A 27,488-nucleotide genomic window follows, 5' to 3' on the forward strand; every position below is an offset into this window, starting at 1 on the left:
TTACAGTGTCAGTGAATCATATCATTACAACATTATTGTAATCTTCCCTTGTTCTCACAATGATACACAACAATGTGGTGTGACGCTGCCGTGATATCCAGATAATGTGAGGTAAACTTACTTGTCTTGACTTGCTGGGTAACCACCAAAATCACAGTTTGGTGCCAATTTAAGGAAAAGCCATAGATGTATTGTAAGTTCTACAAATGGATGGTAAGTTTTTGGCTATATCAAGGTGATAGTAAAGCCCTGTGTCAAAAATAAGCATTCATGAGAATTTCCTACTTACCGGTAATTCTATCTAAGTAGCTACATGTATATTTCCTTGCTAATTGTTAGTACATTTTTTGGTTTGATCATAATTTGTTTCTTACATTTAGCAATAATGTTGTCCACCAGCCCCATCTGAAGTCGGAAAGATATGAAATATCTCATGTGGTTCACCTGAAACATTAAACACCTTAAATGTCCGACCATTCTGGTAAAAAAAAAACATATTACGTTACATGCTATCAGATTTTCGAAGATATTTGGATTTCTGTTGATCTACTGATTACAAATCCTTAATCTTCTTCCAAGGAATGTAAGCAGGACATCTTAAAATGTCTTTTGCCCCATCTTATGGTGGTCAGAAATGGGAAATTATTTTCAAATTTCTTATTGTTGTCACTTCTGCAAAATTATTTCAAAATCCTACCATAAATACCAAAGTTATGGATAGGACTCAAAGCAGTATGAACAAGCTGAATGTGATGAATGGCTTGATTACCATATAGCCTCTTCTTTTAAAAATTTGGGTAAAATAATCCTCTTGGCACCTACCAATTTCTGGAAAGTTTTGAGAATGATGTCCTTTTCCTTCCTGTTGCCCTGGTAGAAGGCGACTTCCTCGCTGTTTGTAATAATGCGGGAATTGACATAGCGATACTCTCCTTCCAGCTTCTGCTCTTGGACTGTTAGTCGACCAATCGGACGACGCAATCTACCAGAAAATTGTACTGCATATACAAACTCTATAATTAATCTTGACCAGTAACACATTTTAAATGAATTAGTTCTCACATGTGATTTTGATTTGGAGACAAAATATGTTGTATATGGGCACTTCATCATTTTGTCTGCAGCAACTAATTTCTTGATCATTGAATTCAGAACACATGACAATATAAGAAACAGTTCTTATCCTATAATGCCTTAAAAAAACTTTAGCATCTTAACTCAAATGTTTACATTACAAAATATCTGATTGCCACATGTTGGTGATGATTGAAGCTAATTTCTGTAGATGTTTCTAAAATGAATCCAATTTGTTTTATTTGGTAATTCATCTTATTAATCCAATATTTTACAGTGTAAAGCTTGGGTAACTTTCTTTCTCCCATTATTGTAACATAACAAGATAAGTTTACAGACATTATTAAACTAACCTTGTTAAAACCATCCCTGAGAAGGCCAAGTACAGCAGCATAACACTGGGACCCTGAAAATATTAGAAAATTAACATGCAGAAACTACAAATGTTTACATGAACTAAACACTCTGTACACTTGATTTTGATAGGATGGATATAACTTCCTAACTTCAGCCTCAGATCGAAAGAAAAAGTAGAGGAAATGAAAAGCAAAAACGTGTATTAAAACATATGAACAACAATTTTACCAAGACATACTTGCAAGACTCAAAATGGATTTTCCATAGAATGTGTACAATACCAGTAAACATCAAACATACCTGTGCACCTATGCCTTCTGTCAGTTTGACTGTGTATATGACAACATCCAGTATTGGCTGAAACAAAGATTGACACAGTTTCATAGGTCACCTTCAATGCGAAATCCCATTGGTACATATGAAGAACGTGCTTTGTTTGCAGTGATAGAATATTTTTGGTGCTGATGGAACTCTCAAAGTATTCCATTTCTCAGTAAATGTAAGCACCCCCATTCAACTATGCTTAACTATAGAACTTGTTCAAATGTTAGTGCCACATGTATGAAATTCCAGCAATCAAATTCATGCAAATTTTAATTGATGGTTTTAAAAGACGTGAGAACCTGGCCCCAATTTCTCAAAATTTCTTGAGTACCTTATAAAAGGATTGAGCTAGGCTCCCTATTTGTTTGTCTATTATTCCCATAATATATACTTCTTTTAGTTATTAAACTTTAAATAGGAATAACCTTTTGTCAAAAACTAATTAACCCTGTTAAGCTTCAGAAGTTTCGAGAAATGAGGCCAGGATTCAGATCCATGATATAAAAGCACAATCACTTCTTACTTTGCTGAGATTGGAGTAGAGTTCTGCGACAGACTCACAGAAGCGGTCAACATCAACAGTCAACAGCTGGTCAGCATTGGAGATCCGGTTGTCAAGGTTACTCATCTTGTAGTACGTGAATCCCCTGGAGGGAAAATGGCCAAATACTGTTTATTAGCTTTTGCCATTGTTTTGTTTTTCTTTTCTTTGAGTAGTACACTAACAAGGTTAAAGAAAACAACTTAATGTACCCGGAAGGCATATTACGGTTACAAATTACAATGAAAGACCATTTTAATTAAGTAATCATTTATAAATCTTCTCTGTAAAAACTACTTGTACTTACTGGAGGTATTTGTCATACAGGTGTCGTGACAGTCTGGTTCGAAATCTCAGCTTTAGTTCATTCAACCCATACTAAAAACAGGAATTGAAACACAATAAATGTACAATTTACATGTCAGTCCAATTCTATTCACATGTATATTAAGTCTGAAACAAAACTAAAACTCTACCAAACTTCCTTGGAGAAAATATATGCATTAAGCATAGAAATGCACAGAAAAAAATTAAATAAAAAAGGATTTATATATAACTTGAAATGGAACACTTACACTTACATTGAAATACATTTAAATGAAAATGAAACAGCACAAACGAAATAAATGTCATACCTTGAGTAGATTGTTCACCACTGATATCTGTTAGAAGAGAAAATGCATCAACAATAACAAATGTTGCTCATGATTATGGTCAACACTACACTGGCTTTAAGAAAGACATAAAAGTGATAAGTACGCAAATAAAAGATGATACATTTCAATATCATACTCGTTATGATTTTCATAAGTAACATGCAATTTTAGGAAATAAACCTGTTCAGATTTACCAGTAATAATAGAGTAATAATAAGAAATAATATGTTTTTTCATCGCATTATGTCAGTATTTGTTTACATGTTTTTGACCAGTGGAAGTCCTAGGAACTACTTCAGTCAATCAAGGGCCATAATTTATATTTAAGATCATATACAGTTGTCTAAATAAATTGTGCGAGGGCCCTGAACAATTGTGTTAAGTATCATTCAAATTGAATGAAATGCATTCGAGATATGAGTTAATCTTTGAATAGACCTGAAACTTTATCCTGATGTTGACCTCAACCCCAAAGCTGGGAGAAGTAGGAAATTTCTCCATATTCTTAAATAGTTCAGCTAAATTAGCATCTGTGCCTTGTAAGCAAAGGAACAAAATAATGGAAAATTAAGCATTAAGCATTTTTTTTATAAAATAAAGGAACAATACAAACCACAGGCATTGCCCACATAAACTTGAAAAGGTGCTTCTTAAACAGTGCCATGTTTCTGCCAATAATAGCACTGAAATTTAAAAAAAACCATAGAATCATACACACTCTCAGTATCTATTAATTAAAACAAATAATCACAAGAAGTTGAAACGATTAATCATAAATATGTGTATTACCAAAGTCCACAGAACATTGTTTTGTAGATTTTCAATATACTTGTTCTAATATCATTTTATTTTTCATTTATAAGTATTAAATTTCCTTGTTTTTATACAATATTACATTTTAATTATGACTGATACAAATACAAGCATAACTGTCTGCCCCCCAAGATACAAATACAAGCATAACTGTCTGCCCCCCCCCCCAAGATACAATTACAAGCATAACTGTCTGCCCCCCAAGATACATATACAAGCATAAATGTCTGCCCCCACCCAAGATACAATTACAAGCACAACTGTCTGCCCCCCAAGATACGAATACAAGCATAACTGTCTGCCCCCAAGATACAAATACAAGCATAACTGTCTGCCCCCCCCCCAAGATACAAATACAAGTATAACTGTCTGCCCCCAAGATACAAAGACAAGCATAACTGTCTGCCCCCCAAGATACAAATACAAGCATAACTGTCTGCCCCCCAAGATACAAAAAAGCATAACTGTCTGCCCTCCCAAGATACAAATACAAGTATAACTGTCTGCCCCCAAGATACAAATACAAGCATAACTGTCTGCCCCCAAAGATACAAATACAAGCCTAACTGTCTGCCACCCAAGATACAAATAAAAGCATAACTGTCTGCCCCCCCCCCAAGATACAAATACAAGTATAACTGTCTGCCCCAAGATACAAATACAAGCATAACTGTCTGCCCCCCAAGATACAAATACAAGCATAACTGTCTGCCCCCCAAGATACAAATAAAAGCATAACTGTCTGCCCCCCCCCAAAGATACAAATACAAGCATAACAGTCTGCCCCCCAAGATACAAATACAAGCATAACTGTCTGCCCCCCCAAGATACAAATAAAAGCATAACTGTCTGCCCCCCCCAAAGATACAAATACAAGCATAACAGTCTGCCCCCTAAGATACAAATACAAGCATAACTGTCTGCCCCCAAGATACAAATACAAGCATAACTGTCTGCCCCCCCCCCCAAGATACAAATAAAAGCATAACTGTCTGCCCCCCCCCAAAGATACAAATACAAGCATAACAGTCTGCCCCCTAAGATACAAATACAAGCATAACTGTCTGCCCCCAAGATACAAATACAAGCATAACTGTCTGATCCTCTTGTATCTCACTCAGTTTGTTCAAGTCTTTGTATATCTCGATTTTACTTGGAATTGCAGTCACTTTTATCTTATGTCACTTAATGCATTTAAAGGCTATTAAAGTCAAGATGGCGACTCAGCGGGGTCAATCCATAGGCAGCCAATAGGTGCGAGACAACCTTGTTAACTCAAATTAACAATCAAACATAAGCAACTGTTAGACATAACTGGATGCAGAGCAGGTTCCCAATGCAGCCTACTCACTTCAAATAAACTTTATTTTATTCATTACGGTTGTCATCATACCTTTCAATAGCTGTTCCATTCTGGATCATCCAGACATCAGCATAAGTACGAGAAATCAAGGCAGCTGCCACCAATGCAAGGTACCCTACCTGCAAGATTTATTTTTGTAAACATACATGTAGGTTCAACTATAGATGTTATCGCATAGTGACGTAAATCTATATCATTTAATGTTGTTGTCTGACACGTACAAAACTGTTTGTAAATAAGGCCACACTGGTGTTCCATTGTCAGATTTCACTCCATCTAACACAAAGATGGGAAAATAAAATTACAATTGTTCAGGATTATCCTTCTCAATTTAAGTTCTATAAGAACAAAGGGATTCAACCTCACCCACTCTTGTTTTTAATGGAAACAGAAATAATGTATTTTTGATCGATTTCACTAATTTGCTCCATTTATTCTTGGCCAGAATCAGGCAAGCAAAATACTGAATATTTTTTTTATAAAAAAGTACTATTTCTATTCAGTTTTAGTTCTAAACTAAAATGTACTGTATGTATGAGACAACCACTACTACTGCACATAAGCATACCTCTGGACTTAACCAAGATGGCAGTAGGATTTTCAAAATCTTCACCATTCGGCTGAAATGATAAACAAAGCAATACATCAAAATAATGAATATTTATGAAGGCTACCGGCAAGTTCATGCAGTTGTCAAATTTGGCATTAACTTGAAGGTATAACTGTTTTTGCACAGTAGATTTTTCATATAAATAAAGTCTTTTACAATATTTTACATGTATAAAACCAGGCTTGTTTTTATTTCATTTATATTTTTGAGGGGGGATACATACCAATTTTTACAGATGAATGCAGATATTCAGGGAAAGGTTTTAAAATCAGAATTTCTTACAATGTAGAATGATGTAGACACGAGAAATACAATGACTTTTAAAATCATCTAATAAGTATTGACAATGCAAAGTCTCAATATTCTTACCGCACAAACACCATATCCACAGCTGCCTTTTCAGCTTTCTTTCCTGTCTTCTACAATATGTAATAATATTATATACATTGTAAATACATGACTGCCAGCTTAAACAAGATTGAAAAAACTATTAACAGACAAGTTCCAAACACTCTGAGATAAGACCATAATAATTAATAAATGATCTGACAAGGCTTTTTCTATAGTACCCACGGGTCCGACTATCGGACCCATTCCCAAAGCAAAATATAAGATATTTTTCCCAATCAACAGAAAAAAGTCCCAATCCAAAAAAAAAAAAAAAAAAAAAAATGTTTTTTTTTGTTTTGTTTTTTTAAATTCTTTTTACCTGTACTGGTTCATTTTCAACATCCTAATAAATTATGTGATGTGAAGTTTTTTTGGTAATTGAACTCAGAAATCATTGATTTGCATCACATTCAGATATATATGAAATATTATCTGTCATGATTTATTGCAATAGATATTTACACCCCAAGGATTGATATTTCAGCAATTGTGGGTCTTTTAAAGGGAAAATAAACTAATATTAAATCATTTCCTAATTCACAGGAGACTAGACAGCTTTTTCTTTTCACTGTAAAATTTCCCAATTTCCGCATTTTCACGACGCAAAATTTCCCAAAATGTCTAGGGTCTTTTTCCCAAAATGGGCAGAAAAAGCCCTGTCTGAATTCAAATCTAGTTACCCGGTACAATTAACCGAAATATGTATGCTGAGAGCTATATGGGTTAATTGCATAGTTGTCCTATAAGGCAATAACATTAGATGGTTGCTTTTTTTTCTAAATATCTGTAGCATACATGTTTAATGTAGCTGTACCTTATGTGTTTTTTTCCTTTATTTTTCTGTCTTTCAGAACAAAAATTCATACCTCATGCACAACTACTTTGATTTCTTTTTCTGTCCGCCTGCAAAACAAATACATAATAATTATAACTAGAGAAAAGTGTAATAAACACATTCAGTCTGTTTTTTTCTGGCCAGTTTGGGGAGGAAATACAAAACATAAACTTTTCCCCTTAATAATAAATTGGCAATACGTAATTTCTCTTTTAAAGAAAAAAAACACTGAAGTAACTTAGCAAAATTATTTTGGCAAGAAATTGGATGCCAACTGAAGAAACAATTCAGGGTGGAAAGAATCCACGTTTTCATTTTTCTAAGAATAAATATGATTATATTTTTTTATTTTTCTGTCTTCTGTAGATCAGTATTGCAATTTGGATTGAAGGCCTTTCACTGCGATAAACTTATGTTCTTGTATGTTATGCTACTTTTAATTCCTAGGATAAATGGTTATCCACAAATGAAGTCAAAATTAAGGATATTACAGAGGTAATGAATACCCCCAAACACTGCCTAGTCAGACACAAATATGACACAAGATTTTTCAGACCTTCCTTTACTAATTCAACAGTCACTCTTGTTAGACCGGTCAGTGCAGAACAACCCATGCAAAGCAACATACATATGAATGTTCATGTGTGTAAGTGTTAATCATTTGACATGCAACACGTGATTGTTGGGAACATTTTTTACTAATGATCATAACTCATGTGAGACCAAGTAAACTGTGAAAGAAAGTGCAGACACAAAACAGCTCAAGATGCCCAACATACCTAATAAGTTTCATGATTGAAATATTACAAAAAGACTTGAAAAGAACTGATTTTGTTGTTTATTTCCAAGAGTTCGAGAACTACTCCTGTCAAAATTTGACCCCTTTTGAACACCTTGATCAGAGCCTACAAAAATGGAGTGAGGTTATTTAATTTCACTTTTTTTTGGCATTATTTTATCAGAAAAAGGTCTTAAGTTTATTTTTTTATTTCAGATATCTTCAAAAATCAAGAGAATATCACAATTAAACCTCAAAAAGTGTCCGAGAACTTCTCGCCTACTGGTAGGGAATATTACAATACGATGCTTTTCTGAAGTCTTGGTTTACATCGAGTGCATTGTGTGAATACAAATAGCATGTTTAAACACCAAACAAGACAGGACACATTGTGTTCCTAAAATAATTTGTTATTGATACATTAGTAAATATCTTAAAATCTCAGAGTAAAAGACATCACTCAACACAAGGCACTTAAGCATCATATAGGAGGAGCATGATATGCCCTTTTTCTATAAAGAGTTCTGTACTTTTACTGTTGGATATTGAAAAAGGGAATTTATAGGCATATAATTGATAAGGTTATCTCTCAACAACTGATATTATACACATGTATTTTATGAATGTTCAGCAAATAAATAAAGTTTGATGATAATCAACTATGGATAATCAAAATCCATTGTTCCAAATGGCTACCTGCAACTATCAACCATTATATTTCCACTATCATGTCATCACTCAATCCATGATTTTGCGAAACTTAAATCTGACTTATGCCATAATATGTACTGTCATATTTAAATGTTGCTTGTTTAGGAAATTCATTTTTGTAAAAATAAACGTAACTGTTTATTCATTTATAATTGTTGTTTGTTTGTTTTTTACATTTAGTATGAACAGCCTTTAAACATATGGGCGATTTTCACAATGCAACTGAACACATAATCGGTGTCTTGGTCAACAGTCGGTTTGACAACTTAAAACTTAAAATACACTGAAAGATATTTCATAACAGACTGGAAAATTTCAACAGTCGGTTTGACAACTTAAAACTTAAAATACACTGAAAGATATTTCATAACAGACTGGAAAATTGAAACTAGGGTCGTTCGAAACATCGGTTCCCTCGAGGTTTCAGCTCGAGCGATCGCAGTTTTACTGTATTTCCAACAGATCATGCATACAAGACATGCGTGCAGGCAGTTTCTCCACCCGCTCATGTTACAAATAAGTTTGAGATATATCCACCTGGACTTTATCATAAAATCATTTGAGATACTTACAGCTGTTTCTTGGTAACTCTGTTTCTGTAAACTACATACAAACCAACGGCCACAGCCGTTGGCAAAGCCATATTTCGGGGTGTTAGTTTACTCATCACCCCCATTTTGTCCAGTCCTGTCAAAAAAGAGAATTGCAAATGTCGGCACTTCGATAGCTTAAAATAGTACGCATAGAAAAATCAGTAATCTGTAACATAAAATAAAATTATAAAATTGGTTGCCTTTTACAAATCACAACTTAATTTTGTTTTCTAAGACCGAAACTGACAATATTAATATATCAAGAGTTCTCTACTAGGAATTTGAGTCGGTGACAAAACATTCTTATTGTTTCTTGTTGAGGCTTTTGATAGCAAAGCCTTTTCGGTCAGGATCTAGAACGCTTTTATACTACGCTATTAGCAAATAAAATATTGCATTTTACTGGTTCCCGTTTTAAGCTATCAGAGTGGGTTCGGGCGCGGTTTCATTAAATCAGACAGATATCAACATGGCGGGTAAAACACTTTTTTCATCTGTTCATTTTAACTAAAACGACCATTATTTTTGCGTAGATATGTCTTTATGATTCACCCTTACGGCATGTACCAGTTTGTAATAGTCTTACGTGTACTGTGCATCACAAAGACTTGAATGTATGATGCAGATCCCAACAGTTGCCCTGGCTTACTTTAAATAGTTGCCTGTGGCCTCAGCTGGGTAAAATCTAGTCCAAATAATTGTACGTTGATGGATTTTTTTTAGATTTTTGATATGGCAAATCCTTCACGTACAAATTGTTTAGTATCAAAAGTGGGTAGTTGTTCCGATCAGGATTCCGGGTTAAAGCATATAGCGTATATAAAATATCATAAAAACAAGAAATATTACCAGATAATGTTATTTTATATTAGTTCCGTACACAAAAAAATAAATATCCAACTTATAATTATGAGTTTGACGGCTTTTTTTCAGTTCATTCTTTCCAAACATAACGATATATACATGAAGGGCACCTGCAAGGCTTTTGGGCACAGTTTTAAATCGCTCGGAACATTTCGGCCATGACCGAGGTGTTACGATTGTATAACGAGGTCTATCTCGAAGCTTTGTCGGAGGAGGCCGAGCTATTACGATTGTATCGAGTTGTTCCCCTTTGCATAATTGTTGTCTGTGTCAGTCAACTTTCGTTTTATTGGAAAGGTAAACAACTTGTTTTAATGCATTAAATGCTTGTTTAGTGCAAAATAACATTTCACTTACATGGTAAAATATGAATATAACTTTTTATGATCAATTTCAACCATAAAATACTTCACTTAAAACAATTTCAATATTTTTAAAACACCCCCGTTTTTTGCACATTCCCGTTTAGACGTTAGGGATTGGAAGAATCCCGTATAACACGTCTATTATTTTAGACTAGGTAAAATCAGTCTTGATCCAGAAAATGAAAAAAAACACAACATTTTATGGGCTTCTTATCACGTCATGGGATACAATACATTAATCATTGTATAATTGACAAGAAACTTTCCCAAACACACTTCGTCATGAAAACTGTAAACGTCCAGTTCAGACATGAATTTTATAGCTAATATACCAATCCTAAGCATATCACTGTGTTCTGCGCAAATTATAATTCATTTCCTGTGATGTCCGCAAATATGGTACGTTATAAAGTTAAAACAACCATGTGTGTAAGAAAATTCGTCAGACCTCGGCTCCCACCAGTAATAAATGGAGATGTCTGGCAATCGCAGGTATATTGTAGGCCCACTTGTCCGGCAATAGTTTTTTAGGAAAATCTGTTGTTTAATAATTATGTGTCTAAAGTGTTTCTTGTTAACTTAATTAACTCACCTATATTTACTTGATCAAACTAACATAAATGAATTCAGGGCTTTCAATTGACCCAGTTTCGACGCACAGATATCGCAAATGACCCGAAATTGATGCATCATTAATTTGTACTATGTGTCAGTTTTGACCCGGTAGAATCCAGTGCAAGAGTCAGTATCATTTGAAAGGAGCCGCAAGGCAAGCTCTACATGTATATATATAAATGTTTGTTTAATCAATTTAAAGTCGAAAGCAATTAACTGCCGAAGTGACAAGTGATTATCGATCTGGAATCTGACCGGATACCAACTCAAACTCAATGACATAATAACTACGCCCATTATGCAAATTAACGGATATCTTCGGCTTTTTCGCTTATAACGATGGTTTGATTATTAACAATGCTAAGATATATTTTGTTTTCTTTTTTTGTACATCTTGTCTTATTTGAAATTGAAAATATATTTGTATTAGTTCTTAATGTGTTACAGAAAAAAATAAACATTTTTAGTAGCACATGGTCTAAAAAGCGCGGGAAACAGGTGCACGCTTACTTCCTGTCAATTTTAATGAAAGTGAAAGAAGAAATGCGTAAATCGTTGTGAGTCAAGTTCTATAACAAAATGGTTTTATTGTTATGCCATTCATGAAAAATAAAAACAATGTTGAAATATTGGCAATTAGGAACACAGAAAAAAATTGACGTCCGGAAAAAATGAAAAACTTAAAAGTGAAACTGAAAGTACAAGTGAAAACATTTCGTTTCAACTAAACAATCGCTGGTGCATATAAAATTCTGACAAGGATGCATAGGGTTACATAACGAATAGTACATGGATTTCTGTTTCACTGTTTTTTTTTATTTAAGTTTCGGAAGCTATTAAACAAAGTATAGATAATCATGTACATTGCAATGCAATCTTATGACAGATAAGAACTTTTATTAATGAAGAAGGACCAAGAATTTTGAAATAAAACGTACAATGACTCTTAAAGATCTGATTTTGACTCTTGAAAACAGACCTCAAGAGTCATTGACTCTTGGGTTTTAGATCATTCTCATTCAGCAGAGGTTTGATAATGATAAATCTAACGGTATAATGATACGCATAGCATCATCACTCTGGTTTACTAGAATTACTAAAATGTACACAAAATTTTCGGACCTACAAAATCTGGTCCTGTCCTGCAATGCAGACTGTATTGCAGGACCTCATGTCCTGTAATTTGGTAATGACTTCCGTACAGATTGACAACCTGTAAGTAAAATTATAAATCATGGTCCGTAATGTCACGAAATATGATATGTTATAATGTTAAAACAAACTGAGTTAAATTATATATCATGGTCCGTATTGTCTACAAATATGGTACGTTATAAAGTAAAAACAAACTGAGTAAAATTGTAAATCATGGTCTGTAATGTCCCAAGCTATGATCTGTAATGTCCCTAAATATGATATGGTCCGTTATGTCTGGTCCGTAATGTCCGGGACCTGTCAAAATACAGGGGGTGTGGTGTGGGGTGATAGCAATTTCGCATTAAATCTAATAAAAAACAGGGTATACCTTTTAATTTAAATTCGGTAACAAAGCTTCAAATGGATGCTTTTCAAAATAATGGGGCAAAAGTGTGTCATAGGGGTTGTAAATTCAAACCCAGTTTTCATGATTGTCACCTATTTTACATTCAAAAAGTAAATACTTCAAATTACACGGAAATAACTTTGGGAAAGTATCAGGAAATACAAATAAAAAAAATATTTTGACCTTAATCCAAATATTGCAAACATTTCTAACAATATGGATGATCTATGTCAAGAACCTAGCGTAAATCAGATGCTTTTTCTGAATTTTATAATCATTAATTGGTACCTGTGTGTAGTCATGTGCATAATAATTCAGTTGTTTAAGAAAAATCCAAAAAATCAACACATTTTGTCTAAATTTGAAACCAAAAATAAATTGTTACCTCACAAAGTTTTTGCTGTAATTAAAACAAGAATCAAATAAGGGAAAAATTTACATTTACTTCACCTTCTGCATCTTTATAGACCACATACCAAATTTCAAGAATGTATTGTAATTTACAATTGCCAAATTTTTCATTTCAAAATTGAACTATTTTTCAGTGCACAGGGGACACATATCGAAAGCCAATATATGCATTTATATTCACTTTTATGTTAATAAAAACATTATTTTTGATCAACTTAAGACATTTCTGTGTATATGTTAGAGTGTATTCCTCAAAATTTCTTCAGTATCACATTTTTCACAACAATTTCCTCAAAATTCAACAGTATGTAATTCAACAGTATGTAATGACGCAAATGGAAAATAATGGCTAAGAGAACAACTTACAGCAAACAGTCACATATATATAACATTTACTACTTCAAAGTGAGTCCCAAAATAAGAAAATATCATCAATGGTAATATAAAGTACTAGAATTCATACATGTTCAGTACTTTGTTATGTAATGGAAAGGGTGCACAGGGGACAAATCATAATGCAAGTAATATTTTTTAATTATAAATGTAATTATTTTTGTAACTTAACTTTTCCTGGTAAACATTTCTACAATAAGAGGGACTGTACTTTCAGTAAAGCTTGAAACAATACTGTAAATGTTTGAACGATAACATTAGAGCCTACACAACTAAATTTCTAATCAATGGAATAAAATATGTCCACAGAGTGAAATAAAGTTTTTGGTCTCAATGCACCTGTTACCATTAAACATTTTTGTGAACATGTCTGAATTAAAAGATGCCTCTTTGCCTTTGGCATCCTACTCAATAATAGAATAGTATCTGTTTTATTAGGCATTATTCAAGAATTAAATTCAAGAAAATTCTCAACTTTTGGTTTTCACAAGGATTTAAGTTCACCTGGCTTTGACATGGTTTTACATGACATTTTGACATGGTCCATTTTTAGGCGCTCAAATTGCCAAAGACTTTTCTTGCAACTCCACATATTCTTATCATTGCTTGTGTATACTAGCTGCCTTTTTAATTTTTTCCTGATTTAGTTGGTGTGCCTATTTTTCTTATGACTATGACTGACAAGACGTCACCATTTGTGTAATTTTCTACAACATGACTTATTTTAAGACCTCCACTTCGGTTTACCAGATGGTTAATTGTGGAGGCCCATGCCATGGAATCCCTCTGAAGGGGTTGTTTTGCATGTTGTGCTTTTTCTGAACTGATGCTGCTTCAACTGTGTGTGTTCATACCTTCTCATTTTAACCTTTCTCCTTTTATTTTGTCTGTCATTTTCTGGACTTTTATTGTTTTCTCATTTCTCTTCATTTTATTTCTTCTCTGCCCCTGCTTCTTTAGTTTCTCCTTTTCTTTTATTTGTAAATCATATATAGGATTTATTTGTCCTCTTTCTTAGGGTTTGAGCAATACCTGGCAAATTCTGCTCTTTTTCTCTGAGTTTCCTGATCTCTGTCATACATTTTCTGCAACTTTTGACCTTTCCTAAGTCATTCTCTGCGCTTCCTAGACTTCATTGTGTTAATGTTTTCATCAGTCTTTTCTTCATTTATTTTCATATTTTCTATGTGATCTCTTTGGAAAAGGAAGCTTAACTACAAGCTTTTCCACTAGGGTACTTATTTTCTGTACAGAATTATAATCTGGTATATGTGCGATCCATATAAAAAATGTCCCCTGTGCACTGAATTGAAGCATATAATACCTTGCACATATAAAAGCATGACCTGAATAATTTCAATTTGATTCAAAGTTTTTTTAATTGTTATGATAAAATCAAAATAGAATATTTAAACAAAATATGTTATCTTATGTGCCTCAATATTGAAACTGTATTTAAATTAATTTAATAAAACTTTAAAAGTAAACATTTAATGGCTTTATAATTAAATAATAAATAAAAGCATTTATAACACGCTTACAATCAAGTTGCTAAACTATCAAGTGATGCCTAAATATAACATACACACTTCTCAGAATGTGGAAATAGCACCATATTTGTCAGTTATGACATTTATTGAAATCTGCTAAAACAGGGTGCACAGGGGACATTACTTTAAACCATGCATATGCTTCAAATCTCTGTATGTGAGAGGCTGAAAACTGTTTTTGCATTTGTTGTAACTTTCTTTTCAGGGAAATACAGCAGAATATCATTTTATTGAAGAAATTATAGAAATCTGACAACTAACAACCGGAAAGGTGGACAGGGGACATTTTGGAGTAATAAGACATGCATCTGAGTTAGGGACAAAATAATGTATGAAATAATAAAACTATGTCATTTATATAAAGCTGACAGGTTAAAGTTATTAAAATGACATAGTAATTTAATATAAATAGTGCTTAAATGGAATGGTAGTGTTCTCAATGTGAATTGAATATTCTATCTTCTTTTTTAAATGAATGGGGGTGTTATGAATGTAAGTTTATACATATTTTTTTTATTTGAAGTATGTTTTTTTTAAATGAGAAAGGGTTCAGTTACATAAAAAACAATACCAATATACTTTATGATTCAGTTTCAAAAAATAAAACACATTTGAATAAAGGTCTTCATGTAAAATGTCATACTTTTTTGTGTGCACAGGGGACAAATTTAGCAACATATTCTTACACAACTTTTATGCTGTTTGAGCCATCCATTTGAGACTCAACAATTTTCTTAACAAGATTGATTGGCTCATAATGTGCCTGAAAACACTTCCAAAAAGTGAAAGGAATAAAAGTTAGGAGAGATAAAAGAAAAAGCCTCATTATTTTGAAAAGCACCCAAATGAAAAAGACAACAGTTTTGCGTATATGAACTGCATACACAACTGTTGTCTGCTTCATCACTTTTATGTACATGTACATACCGTTATGTTTTGACAGAAAGGAATGAGAGACACCTTACACTCATAATTGTTTATTGTATTTTGATTTTTTTGTTCAAGGAACACATATGAAATAACATTAATAGGTAATTTAGCTTGTGTTTATGATCTTTTATTGACATAATATGCTTTAATCTAGAATCCCAAACGAAACAACTGGCCAAAAATGGCTTTAAAAGAATTTGTACATGAGTAGTTTGCCATATAAAAAAATATGTCCATGTACAATTATAAGACTATCCAGTAGTCCACCTCAATGGCCATCGATAAGTTTTTTTATGAATTAATGACTATGGCAGACTTGAGAAGCCAAGCAGCGCAACTGAATGAAACAAGCCAGTGGGTGATCTGTGAAATGGTCTTAATCGCCGTTTTGTGTAATTTCTGCCATTTCGCATTTGTGTTTATATCAAATTACAGTTTTGTCATCGCCTTTGGATTACGGCACCCCTGTCAACTGGTCTACCTGTGCCCTATTGATACCGATATTGTCTGTGCACTTGTTTTCAAGCGTTAATGTGACCTGGATAAGTTTTGTTGATGTGGGTTTCAATATGCATTTAATTAGCTTCTTCAATATCGGAGTCTTTCTTAAAACCTCACAAAGTCATCTTTACATTTGAATTTCACTGAGACAGTCGTTTTTGGTGTAACACCTTATTCTTCAAGATATTATACACTAAGAAAAATACCAGGAAATCTATAATGTGCATGAAATGTGAACTGTTATCATTGATGCAGTATGCACATTTTCATTTTTAAATTAATTGATGTGTGTCATACTGTATTTTTGCGATGTTTAACACCTTTGTATACATACTTTCATGGAAAAGTGCCAGGGTATTGGATGATAGTCAGTCAATGCGCTCTCGGGTTTTTTAAAAGTTTTTTTTTTCAGGGCTTCTCTTATATAAACTGTCTTCTTTAATTTGGAGATAGAAATGATGGAGTCCAATGGCTTCATCATGATTTGGCTGAGGGTCTTTTGGTACCAAAGTGCGCTGGGGGTGTAGTTGTTTGATGATTCCATACTGATAATTATGCTTTATAATGTGAATCAATTTTCTCTCGCATTCAATGTAAAATGTAAATGGTGATGTCCCAAAATTCAGAGTGTTTTCCATTTTAGATATCTCTGAATGGTTTTGACTACAAAATAGTTATTTTATTTTCTTCCGACAAGGACTTCACTCAAAATAGTCTGTACGCTTCTAAGAAGGAAAAGTGTGCCCTCTTAGTCCATGAACTTTTTCAATAGCCCTGTCTTCACACACTTCCATATATGAGTTAAAGTTGCCTGTCTCAACATCTTCCACTTGTATGCCAAATGGATGAGTTAAACTGACTGTCATTTATGATGCCAATGGGTTGATTTTTAATGGAAATTATGTAGTAGATTCATACATAGGCCCTCTGTGCTCTCTGTGGTCACACCCTGCGATGACAAAGAGGCAATAAACAGGAATGCACACACTTGGTGACATCAGACATGATACTTACTACATGTATTTAATAGATTTCTTAGTCCATAAATATAAACCAATGTGTACCAATACGATGTTTTTGTCTTTCCTTAATTAAATCTATCTTAACATTTCAGTTGTAATGGGAACAGAATCAGCTATTTTGTAACATCAAGTTCAGCTTTAAAGCGGCATCTATATCATGCTGATATGTCACGAAGGAGGTCATCCATTGCTCAACCTGACAAAAAGGTCTTCCTTCTGTCTGGCTTCGATGCTGAAGAAAGAAAGACTTTGAGCAAAACTATTAACCAGCTTGGTGGCAGTGTCCTGGATTGTCAGGTAAATTCTGAAAAATAAGATGTATATGCATGTTTGTTAGCAGTGCAATAAATATTGCACTGACATTCAGGCCTTTTTCTATAGTACCCACAGGTCGGACTATCAGACCCATTCCCAAAGCAAAATATATGAAAGTTTTCCCAATCTTCCTAAAAAAAAAATCCCGATCAGTATGAAATATTATCTGTCAAGATTTATTGCAATAGATATTTACGATACACTCCATTGAAGAATTGATATCTCAGACATTCAGGTCTTTTGAAAGGGAAAAGAAACTAATATTTCTAATAATTTCCTCATTCGCAGAAGACTGAGGAGCTTGTTCTTTTAACTCCAAAATTTCCCTATTAAATCATTTGGGCATATTTCATGACGCAAATTTTCCCAAAATGTCTAGGGTCTATTTCCAAAATGGGCTGAAAAAGCCCTGACTTTCAAGCTGGTTGTCTTCCCATCGAATGAGGCAGTTTGGATTTTTATGAAATGAATACAAAAAAGTCATATACATAATTATGCAATATAAAAGACAATTACGTATCAATTATTTTGAAATCTGTGGTTAATTATTCTTTTATTGAATTGTTTTTTTGTCAATAGTAAAAATGATTGCCTTATACTTTTACATATATTTAAAACAATTTTGCTTACTGTATTAGTCAAAGCTTGAATTCATACTTTTCCTAATGTTAGCTCATGCATTGTGAAAAATATCCATCCTTAGACCTGTGACCTGTTGTGTCAGAAAATACTTAATCAGACCTTTTAAATATTTGTATAATCTCAACAACCATATTGTTGTTATAAGGAATTCCGGACAACTAGCAGCCATATAATTCTGGGAAAGCTGTCACGATCAGAAAAATACCTTGGAGCATGTGCGACGGGCAAGTGGGCTCTCCACCCGTCTTATGTACGCGACTCCCTGGCAGCCGGTGTCTTCCTGGACGAGGAACAGTATGAGTGGTGCGCTGACAGGGTTATCAATGGACCGGGCGGTATGTTTTGAATAACAGTGGCAGCATTTGACACTAATGTTGTCCCTGGATCCTTAATGACACTAATTCTTATGGAGTGAGACCATGGGCCACGATTATGAACAGGCTTAAGTCCAAACTTAAGTAGCCAAAGTGCAAGTCTTTCTTTCTTTTTAACTTTCCTTCATGTTTTGTATTGATCTTGAAATTTGCTGAACTTTATAACTACTTGAAATTGTACCATTATTTACATAAATATTTGTATTTTTCTAAATTAAATGAAATTAAGATGATTCTTTGTAATTAAATGTAAGTACCGTACTTGTCTGTGTCTAGACTTAGACTTGATACTGTTTGTAATCATGACCCAGAACCTCCATGTCAGATATCCTGTCCAGACACCATAATCTTCAAACAGAGAGATCGATTATTTTGCACAGGGAGCAATATATTGTATACCGTTAGGAATGTCATCTTTCAATTTCAAAGTTTTGGATGCAATCATTTGAATAATTTAGATTATTTAAAATTGTCCTTGGTTGAAATTTATGGATATGTTGACATTGGATTTTTGCTCATATTAAACATACAATATTTATATAAACATCACATTTTGGTAAAATTGAAACATTTAGCATAACCCATGGATTTCACACATGAGCTCATAGCATTTCATACTTGTAGCATTTCATACACAGCAATTCATACACAATATTTCATACACAGCATTTCATACACAAAATTTCATACACAGCATTTCATTCAGAATATTACATACATGTGTGCAGCATTTAAGTCATCTGTTTTGTTCTGGAAGCATTGTCATGCTCTGTTAGTATTTTGTGTATTTTACATTGTATGAAACTTAAAGAACATGAAACAACCTAGCAGTCCCTGTTTGGGAAAATACTGGTACAACACTTACGGCAAAGAATGTTAAAAAGCCCATACTAACATAAGGAATAAAACATTTTGTAGCAAAACTGTTAAAAATATTTAAGTGACACCTGACTTGAGAAAGGAATACCTGGTACTTGATTTTACATGTTAGCTATCCTTTCTGGATATAGTAAGTATTCAACCCTGCAGTTAATCTATTGCCAATGTTGCATCCGAAAGGTAATGTTTGATGAGAGTTGGGTTTTATTGATTCAAGGAAACATTATGACTGGAAATACATATTTGAGGTCTTAAAAGGGTTTTGTGTTTCAAGTATATAACTTGAAATCAATCGTTATTAGCTTGCCTTCCATCTTTCAAAGTCTAGGTATTGTCATAGCCTTGGTGCTGTTCATGTTAGTTTCATTAGCATTTAAATGCAATAACACAAAATTGGTTAAAGATATTATCATAAAACTTGGTATTTGCAATAGACAATTTGCATCATCTTGCACAAAGATAATTGAAAAGAATCAGCTGTTGCGGAAGTTAGTTTAAAATGTTGATGGTGATAGTTTACATTGTAGTTGATGAGGAGCTGGCTTATGCCAGTAGGAGATGGCGGTTTCTACTGGGAGCGGAGATAGGTGCATTTTCTGGGTGGAGGGTTGCTGTTGTCACTGGACCAAAGAGGGCAAAGGTCATTAAAAGGTACTGTGTCACCTTGAATTCTTTTTCATTTCAATGAGCAGCAAGATTGTATAAATGGCCATTTATGAACTGATAATTCTTTGGTCTTCATGTTTAGGACTTTAAAAATAAAAACAAGAATGCATTTCATTTAAGATTCCATTTACTTCTGTTTTTCACAAAATTCCTAGAAATAATTATAATAAGATCATGAAGTTATTTACTTGACAAGCAGTTTTTCAATTCTTGGTGAAATGGTTGTGACACATTAATGCCAAAATGTTATGATATGATATATTTCAGATTGCTGCATTCAGGAGGGGCTGAGTTATATAACATCACTTTCCCTCTTCGAAACCCAGAAAAAATGGCAAATTACATTGGCTATTGCATTGTGAGTGAGAACTCTGTGGCTGCTGTCAGCAAGCTATTCGAGCATGGGGTGCTGTGTTTAAGGCCGGAGTACGTTGGGGACTTCCTCATCAAGGTTCGCTTGTTGTGTTAGGTTTGAGAGTCAATAATGTATCATTATACATCATTATTTTTCCATCAACTTTTTGAATTGTTCATGAAGTTCTTGAGGTATGTGTTGAAAACAATTCAAATTTTACTTGTTATCTGCTTTATTTGAAAAACAATAATCTGTTAATTCTGTAAAACACTCATTATTACTGATAAAAACAGGCATGAATTATGAACTTTTATTATTCTTAACAAGTCCTTATATGATGCCTATTTCAGGACCCACAGCCGGATATCATGGACTATCTGGTACAGCTTGGTCCGACCACACCCAACGACAGCCAGCAGACCAACGACAACTCCTTCCTGGCAGAGTCACAGACTTCCATAACTGGTATTGCACAATTACATACAGCTACATAATGTATTAAGAAAAAGCAAACTAGGCCTGCAAAATTACTACAAGTCAAATAGCATTGAATTAAATAGAATTATTTTGCATCGGTGTAAATAAATGGCTGTTTAATTTTAAGATTAAAAATACTCCTAATAGAAAAATACTCCAAATAGAAATAATATTATACTCAGAGACGTCTAGCTCCTCCACACAGCATACCCCTAACGGCCCTAGGGCTACATCAGGCATTTCCGACTCCCCCCAAGGCCTATCTACCCTGACCCACCATACTGGACCCTCATCTACCAACACCTCCAGAACAGTAAACCAGTCCAGGCTTGGATCACCCTCAAGCCTACTTGACTCCCCTCACAATATCACTCCATGGTCACAGTCTGATCAGCTTACTCATCAGGTACTGCAGGTGTAATCCAAATGTGTTAAACAATATCAAGTTGTTGAAAAGTACAGTTACATTTAATATTGGTAATATGCTCAGTTGAAGATCTTAAGTGTGTGTGAAAAGTAAATGTTCCACAAACTATTAAGTGAAATTAACATAAACAAATTTGTAAAGCTTTATGCTGGGTTTTGGAGTACATTTGTATAAAATAGTGCTCAATACTTTTTCCATAGTTCTTTATTCTCTCTGTTGAAGCATGGACAAGAGGCCAGCGATGGTCTAGATATTTATCCTGGTGCCATTTTCCAGGCAGCAAGTTTCCTTACAAAACAAACAACGCAGAATCTAACAGACTGCAGCTGCTCAACTCAGACCAGATTACATTCCGAGTCAACCAGGACTTGGACTGTAACTAGCAGTACAGCAATAGACAGTAGCACCTCATCTCCAGCAGCACCAACTGAAATCTCTACTCCGCCATCGCCAGTGTCATCAATGCCATCGTCACAATTGAAGGGAAGTGATTGGTCAAGTCCAACTTCCTGCAAGTCTTCATACAAACTTGATAAATCTGTCAGTGTTAATTTGAAGAAATTGATCATGCAAAGCCCTCTGAAAAACCAGTTATCTGCGATATCTTGCTCTTCCGCAGTGGAGCAAGTGAATGAGAATAATTTGACAAACAAAATGTTGGAGAATAATGTTGTAACAGGGAGTCGTAAATCTATGAGACAAGAATTAACAGATAAGTCTCCAGCATGGAAGTCACTGATCCCAAAGAGGCGACCTTCAAAAGAAACATGTACTGGTGAACCACCACATGGAATTAACGAGGAAAGCTCAAAGGAGTTGGTCAAGAAGGACGTACAAAATGACTTGGCAACAAAGGAATCTTCAGAAAATGTGCAGACTCCAAATAAACCTACCAGGACTGAATCTAAGCGTAAGTTTTTGTGTAAATTTGCATATCTACTTTGCCTAAAGGTTTCCTCTTTAATTTATAACAATAGATTAGATTCAAAGAATGAATGCAATAAACACAATTGGTCTTGGAAAAAGGCAAGTGTGTATTAAAAGGAAGATTCATATCATGTATTAATGACTCCTTAATTAGCACCAATACTGGGACCTTTCCTCTGCACCTACTTTAACTTTTTGTTGTTGTTTTTAGCTTACAGATTGTTACAAGAGTCTGCAGCAAAAATGTCCAGAATAACTTCCTTTTTCAAACCAGTCATAAACCAGAACAATCCTTTAACTAACATCACAAAAGACTCGGGGCACACGACGGGAAATAAAGCACTGACTGACTTTGTACAAGAAAAGAAACCCATTATTGAAAAATGTGATGCGGCAAAGTTGAGGCTAATCTTGGCCTCTGCTTCACAAAGATTGAAGAGAACGGTTGCTCTGCGAAACATAGAAAAAAAGATAGACATCACCTGTACACAAGAGAATCTTTCATGTAGATCCAATTGTGAGTCCAGTGAAGTTGCAGAAACTGACGATTCCAGCAATGAGTCGAACAAAGAAAATTCAAGTGAAATTTTAAAATCTACAACAACAAATGGGTCTAAAACAATAAAACAGGATGAGAATAATGTTGAAATGGACACACAGGAAGTCCCCGTTGAAGTAAACATAAGAAATGATCGGCCATATGAAAATAACTTAATGAGCAAACAAGATAATGGGAATGACAGAGTGGAAACAAGAGCAAGTAGAAAGCGAAAGTTTTCAAGAGGACTCACTCCAGAAAAGTCCATGACAGGTAAAAATGGGTTTGTAATGAACATTGACATAAATATATCATATGTACTAATATTTAACATCAACATTGTAATTTTTCTATGCTCTGATATAAGCGCAAATTAAAACTTTTATGCGAGTGTGATTTTTAAAGTCATGTTCATTTCAAAGGTTATAATAAGTACATATACTTGCAAGAAAGTACATGTACACTACCTTTTTATGAGAATAGAGAAGTTCAGGATTTCGTACATGATAGATATTAATGAAACAATAATTGATTTTCTTTCACAGAGATTGAAGATGACTTTGAGCCAGGCAGAAAACGAATGGTAAGTTTTCTAAGGGACTTACAATGTACTTTAGTCAGCAATTTGATATTTTAATTTAAACTGGACATGCTGAAAGTTTTTATGACGGGATAACTTGTTGACATTCTTAAAAACTTCATGGGACCTATCTTTACGTAAGTGATACTTTATAACACAAACATTCATTTGTTTCAGTTGTCATCTGACTGGAGACCAACTTCTTTCATAGGTCACCTGTGTAGTGCACAGGTATGCTTTCAAGTTGCACATCAGTTTACAAAAGCAAAATATGCAATGTAGTAGAAGAAAGGTTTTAATCTATAAATATTATGCCCCCCTTCGGAGGAGAGGGGTATATTGCTTGCACATGTCGGTTGATTGGTCGGTTGGTTGGTCTATCGGTAGACCAAAGCTTGTCCGAGTGATAACTCAACAATTCCTGGACGTATGGTCATCAAACTTGACATGAAGGTTGGGCCTGACAAGTAGATGACCCCTATTGATTTTAGGGTCAAAGGTCAAGGTCACAGTGACCTTTAATGGTAAAAGAATGTCCGTGTGATAACTCGACAATGTCTGCACCCATGGCCCTCATACTTGACTCGGAGGTTGGGCCTGACCAGTAGATGATCCCTAATGTTTTTGGGGGTCATCGGGCCAAAGGTCAAGGTCACAGTGACCTTGAAAGGTAAATGGTTGTCTGTGTGATAACTCGACAATGCCTGCACCCATGGCCCTCAAACTTGACTTGGAGGTTAGGCCTGACCAGTAGATGACCCCTAATGTTTTTGGGGCTCATTGAACCAAAGGTCAAGGTCACAATGACCTTGAATGGTAAAAGGTTGTCCAAGTGGTAACTCGACAATGCCTGAACCATGGCCCTCAAACTTTACTTGGAGGTTGGGCCTGACCAGTAGATGGCCCCTATTGATTTTAGGGGTCATTGGGCCAAAGGTCAAAGTGACCTAGAATGATAATAGGTTGTCAAAGTGATAACTCAACAATGCCTGCACCCATGCCCCTCATACTTGATTTGGAGGTTGGGCCTGACCAGTAGATGACCCCTATTGATTTAAGGGGTCAAAGGTCAAGGTCACCTTTAAACGCAAAAAAGTTAACAAATCTTCTACCAGTGATATCTCAACAATGCCTGAGCCTTTGATCATCAGACTTGACATGGAAGTTGGGCCTTACCAGGAGATGACCCTCATTGATTTTAGGAGTCATTGGGTCAAAGGTCAAGTTCACAGTGACCTTGAATGCAAAGTGACCTTGAATGCAAAAATGTTTCGAGTGATAACTCGACAAGTCTGCACTCATGGCCCTCAAACTTGACTTGAAGTTGTGTCTGACCTGTAGATGACCCCTTATGATTTTAGGGGTCATCGGGTCACAGTGACTTTGAACAAAAGAAATTAATTTTTTTTGGTGACCAGCTGATGACTCCGATGGATTTTGAGGTCATAGAGTCAAAGGTCATGGTCATAACACACTCTATCCTCACACTTTGAATGGTCATAATCTTAAAACTGCCTCAACGACATCCAATGTCAGTGACAAATCAGCTGTCATTTCAGTCCATGCATATTCCATTCAATTGTTCATATAATCCTCACAACATGGCGCTCGGGGGGTGCATAATGTTTGACAAACATCTCTTGTTTTAAACAACTTCATAGCAAATTTCATAATCCACATTATTGATTTTAAAAGATGTGTCTATTCATAAAATAAAAAATACATGATTTTGATATTTCTTCAAAAACTTAATTTCAGGTCAAAATTATACATAGATGATCTCAATCTTTCTCCATTTAGACCATAATTTTCATGCAAATACAATCATGAATACACCTGTACATTAGAAGTAGCCAGACAGTGTTTCACTGCAGTAACATTATAATTGGGAGCCAGTTTTACAAGACAGGTTTCACATATAGGTGCATGTCCACATTTACAGAAAACAGATAGTGTGCCGCTGCGGGGAACAACCAGCGACATCATCCACATTATGATAGAGGACCAGTTTTACGAGACAGGCCTACAAGAATTGTTCAACTCAATCACCACCTTGCGACACCCTCGGGCAGACACTCTCGCACTTGTTATCAGTACGCTGCTGAAGGTATTGCATCATTCCCAATAATAAACTGTTTTTTTTTCAAAAAAGAAATGGTTTATAGAAAAATAAACATGGATTAAATCACGATAAATTCACTGAGTTATCAAAATATACATTTCATAATCACACAGTGAATGATGTTTTACATTTGCATGTTTATAACAGCCTCAAACAGTGAATAATATCCCGTGTCATGACAGCAAGCAGGGGTAGTCATCACTGTTTTGATAGCTATAGTTCAAATAAGTATCTATTAGTTATTGATTTTTATGAATTAAAAGCATGATTTTTTTATGTAAATTTTAACTTGTTTATACCAAAAGTAAGTATTTCACTCTTGGATGTGAAACAAACTTCTATCCTCTTAATACATAAAAATAGCAATAAAGTGTCTCTGTCATGGCATCATATATCTTAAAGGGGCTGTTTACCGTATGATAAAATGGCGGAAACTTGTTGAAAACTGACATAAACTTGGCATCGATGTGTACAATGCATTGAAACTTACTAACTGAAGTACCACATAGTTTACAATTTATTTAAGTTTAGCAGTTATTTCGTATTTTCCTTTAAAAAAGATTTCTGGGTATGTCTACCAGGTAGAAATCATTCCTTATGCGTGATTGGCTAGTCTGTGTTATCAGGTGATATTACCGAGGTAGGTTTATAGCTTAATTATGTCACCTAATTAGAGTAAGCTGTCGTGGCTCAGTTGATATGACACTGGACTGCAATTTTGGCGACAAGGGTTCGAACCCGGTCTCCAACACATTTTTTTTTTTTACATTTTGGTACTTTTTTTTACAATTATGATATCAAAGCGTAACACATTCTATTAGATAATTGTCCTGAGATTCGTTACAGAAAAAAACTTTTTTTGGTGCCAATCTGGTGTACAGTCTTTAAATTTGGCCATTTTACCATTCAAATGCCAATATAAAATTGTATGAAGAGTAAAAATGTGATTAAAACATAATGACTTAAGTACTGGTAAATAGTTCCTTTCAGGTTATTATTATTTGCTTGCAGGTTCCTACTAGGAACACTAGTGTATAACTGATGCTTCATGTACCGATACATAATATGCTTCTGTTCTGAAGTGTCACATTACATTTTACAGGACATCTCTTCTGACATTGAGATGTCGCTGTCCCAGTGTGCGCTGATGAAGTCTCTCAGCCTCCACCCACCGGTTACCGCGCAGCTGCAGGTGCTCTATCTCAAGTCCCTTACGATGGCAACGCCAGTCAACATTTTCCAGCAAGGACAGCAGTGGGACTTCATCAAGGACATTATCTAGTAAGATAATATGAACATGTAGGGAGAGTGTTTATTATATGTATATGGTTTGCATGCATTTAGGATTACTTTGGTACTTATCTTTTGTTTATATACACAAAATATGGTAATTGTATTACTGTTACATTATTGTAGAAAAACATTATTAAATGATGTCAAATAAAGATTGTTTATAGGTTATGAAATAAATTCTGATATTTTTGTTACTGCTTTGCCTGGAATCGTAGTTGGGAATAGTAGTACTTGTAGTTGCTGTAGTTAACTTCTATGGTGTTTATCAGAACATGTGCTCATCTGTCTTTACAGTGGCTCCATCTCAGATGATGAGCTTTACTGCAGGAAGACGACCATACTGTTTAAGTATGTCACAAGAATGCTGATGTACAACTTGTCTTACTTCCAGTAAGTCTTGTTTGCTGCATTCCATAGTTGGTTTTCAACGATTGCCCACAGAAGTAAATGACTGTGTAGAATCCATGTCATTTTGGCCCAGTTATCATTTCGGCTCAGTTACACACTCAGCCTGGTACATTTCAGCCAACTTTTCTTTAGTATTGTATTAAAATGGTATTAAAATGGTTTTATTAAAAAAATAAGCAGAAAAAATACATTTTATAAAGTTTCTATCCTTTTTCACAGAAATATTAACTGTTAAGTAATTGATTT

General features: G+C 34.5%; 1 protein-coding gene across 1 annotated transcript in view; it reads right to left on the reverse strand.

Annotated features, from left to right (window-relative positions):
- The window catches only part of LOC128212932 (ATP-binding cassette sub-family D member 3-like), a 55,043-nt gene that overhangs the window by 8,479 nt on the left and 19,076 nt on the right, over positions 1 to 27,488 (reverse strand). The window contains exons 3-16 of the mRNA XM_052918337.1: positions 12,012 to 12,102; positions 9,025 to 9,139; positions 6,995 to 7,031; positions 6,108 to 6,157; positions 5,697 to 5,748; positions 5,159 to 5,247; positions 3,566 to 3,635; positions 2,932 to 2,958; positions 2,604 to 2,674; positions 2,279 to 2,402; positions 1,732 to 1,788; positions 1,428 to 1,480; positions 823 to 982; positions 375 to 444 (exon numbers count right to left, since the gene is read on the reverse strand). Of these exons, the coding sequence (XP_052774297.1) occupies positions 375 to 444; positions 823 to 982; positions 1,428 to 1,480; positions 1,732 to 1,788; positions 2,279 to 2,402; positions 2,604 to 2,674; positions 2,932 to 2,958; positions 3,566 to 3,635; positions 5,159 to 5,247; positions 5,697 to 5,748; positions 6,108 to 6,157; positions 6,995 to 7,031; positions 9,025 to 9,139; positions 12,012 to 12,102 (1,066 nt within the window). The remainder of the gene's footprint in view (positions 1 to 374; positions 445 to 822; positions 983 to 1,427; positions 1,481 to 1,731; positions 1,789 to 2,278; positions 2,403 to 2,603; positions 2,675 to 2,931; positions 2,959 to 3,565; positions 3,636 to 5,158; positions 5,248 to 5,696; positions 5,749 to 6,107; positions 6,158 to 6,994; positions 7,032 to 9,024; positions 9,140 to 12,011; positions 12,103 to 27,488) is intronic.

The sequence above is a fragment of the Mya arenaria genome, chromosome 13, assembly GCF_026914265.1.
Source record: "Mya arenaria isolate MELC-2E11 chromosome 13, ASM2691426v1".
Taxonomy (NCBI): domain Eukaryota; kingdom Metazoa; phylum Mollusca; class Bivalvia; order Myida; family Myidae; genus Mya; species Mya arenaria.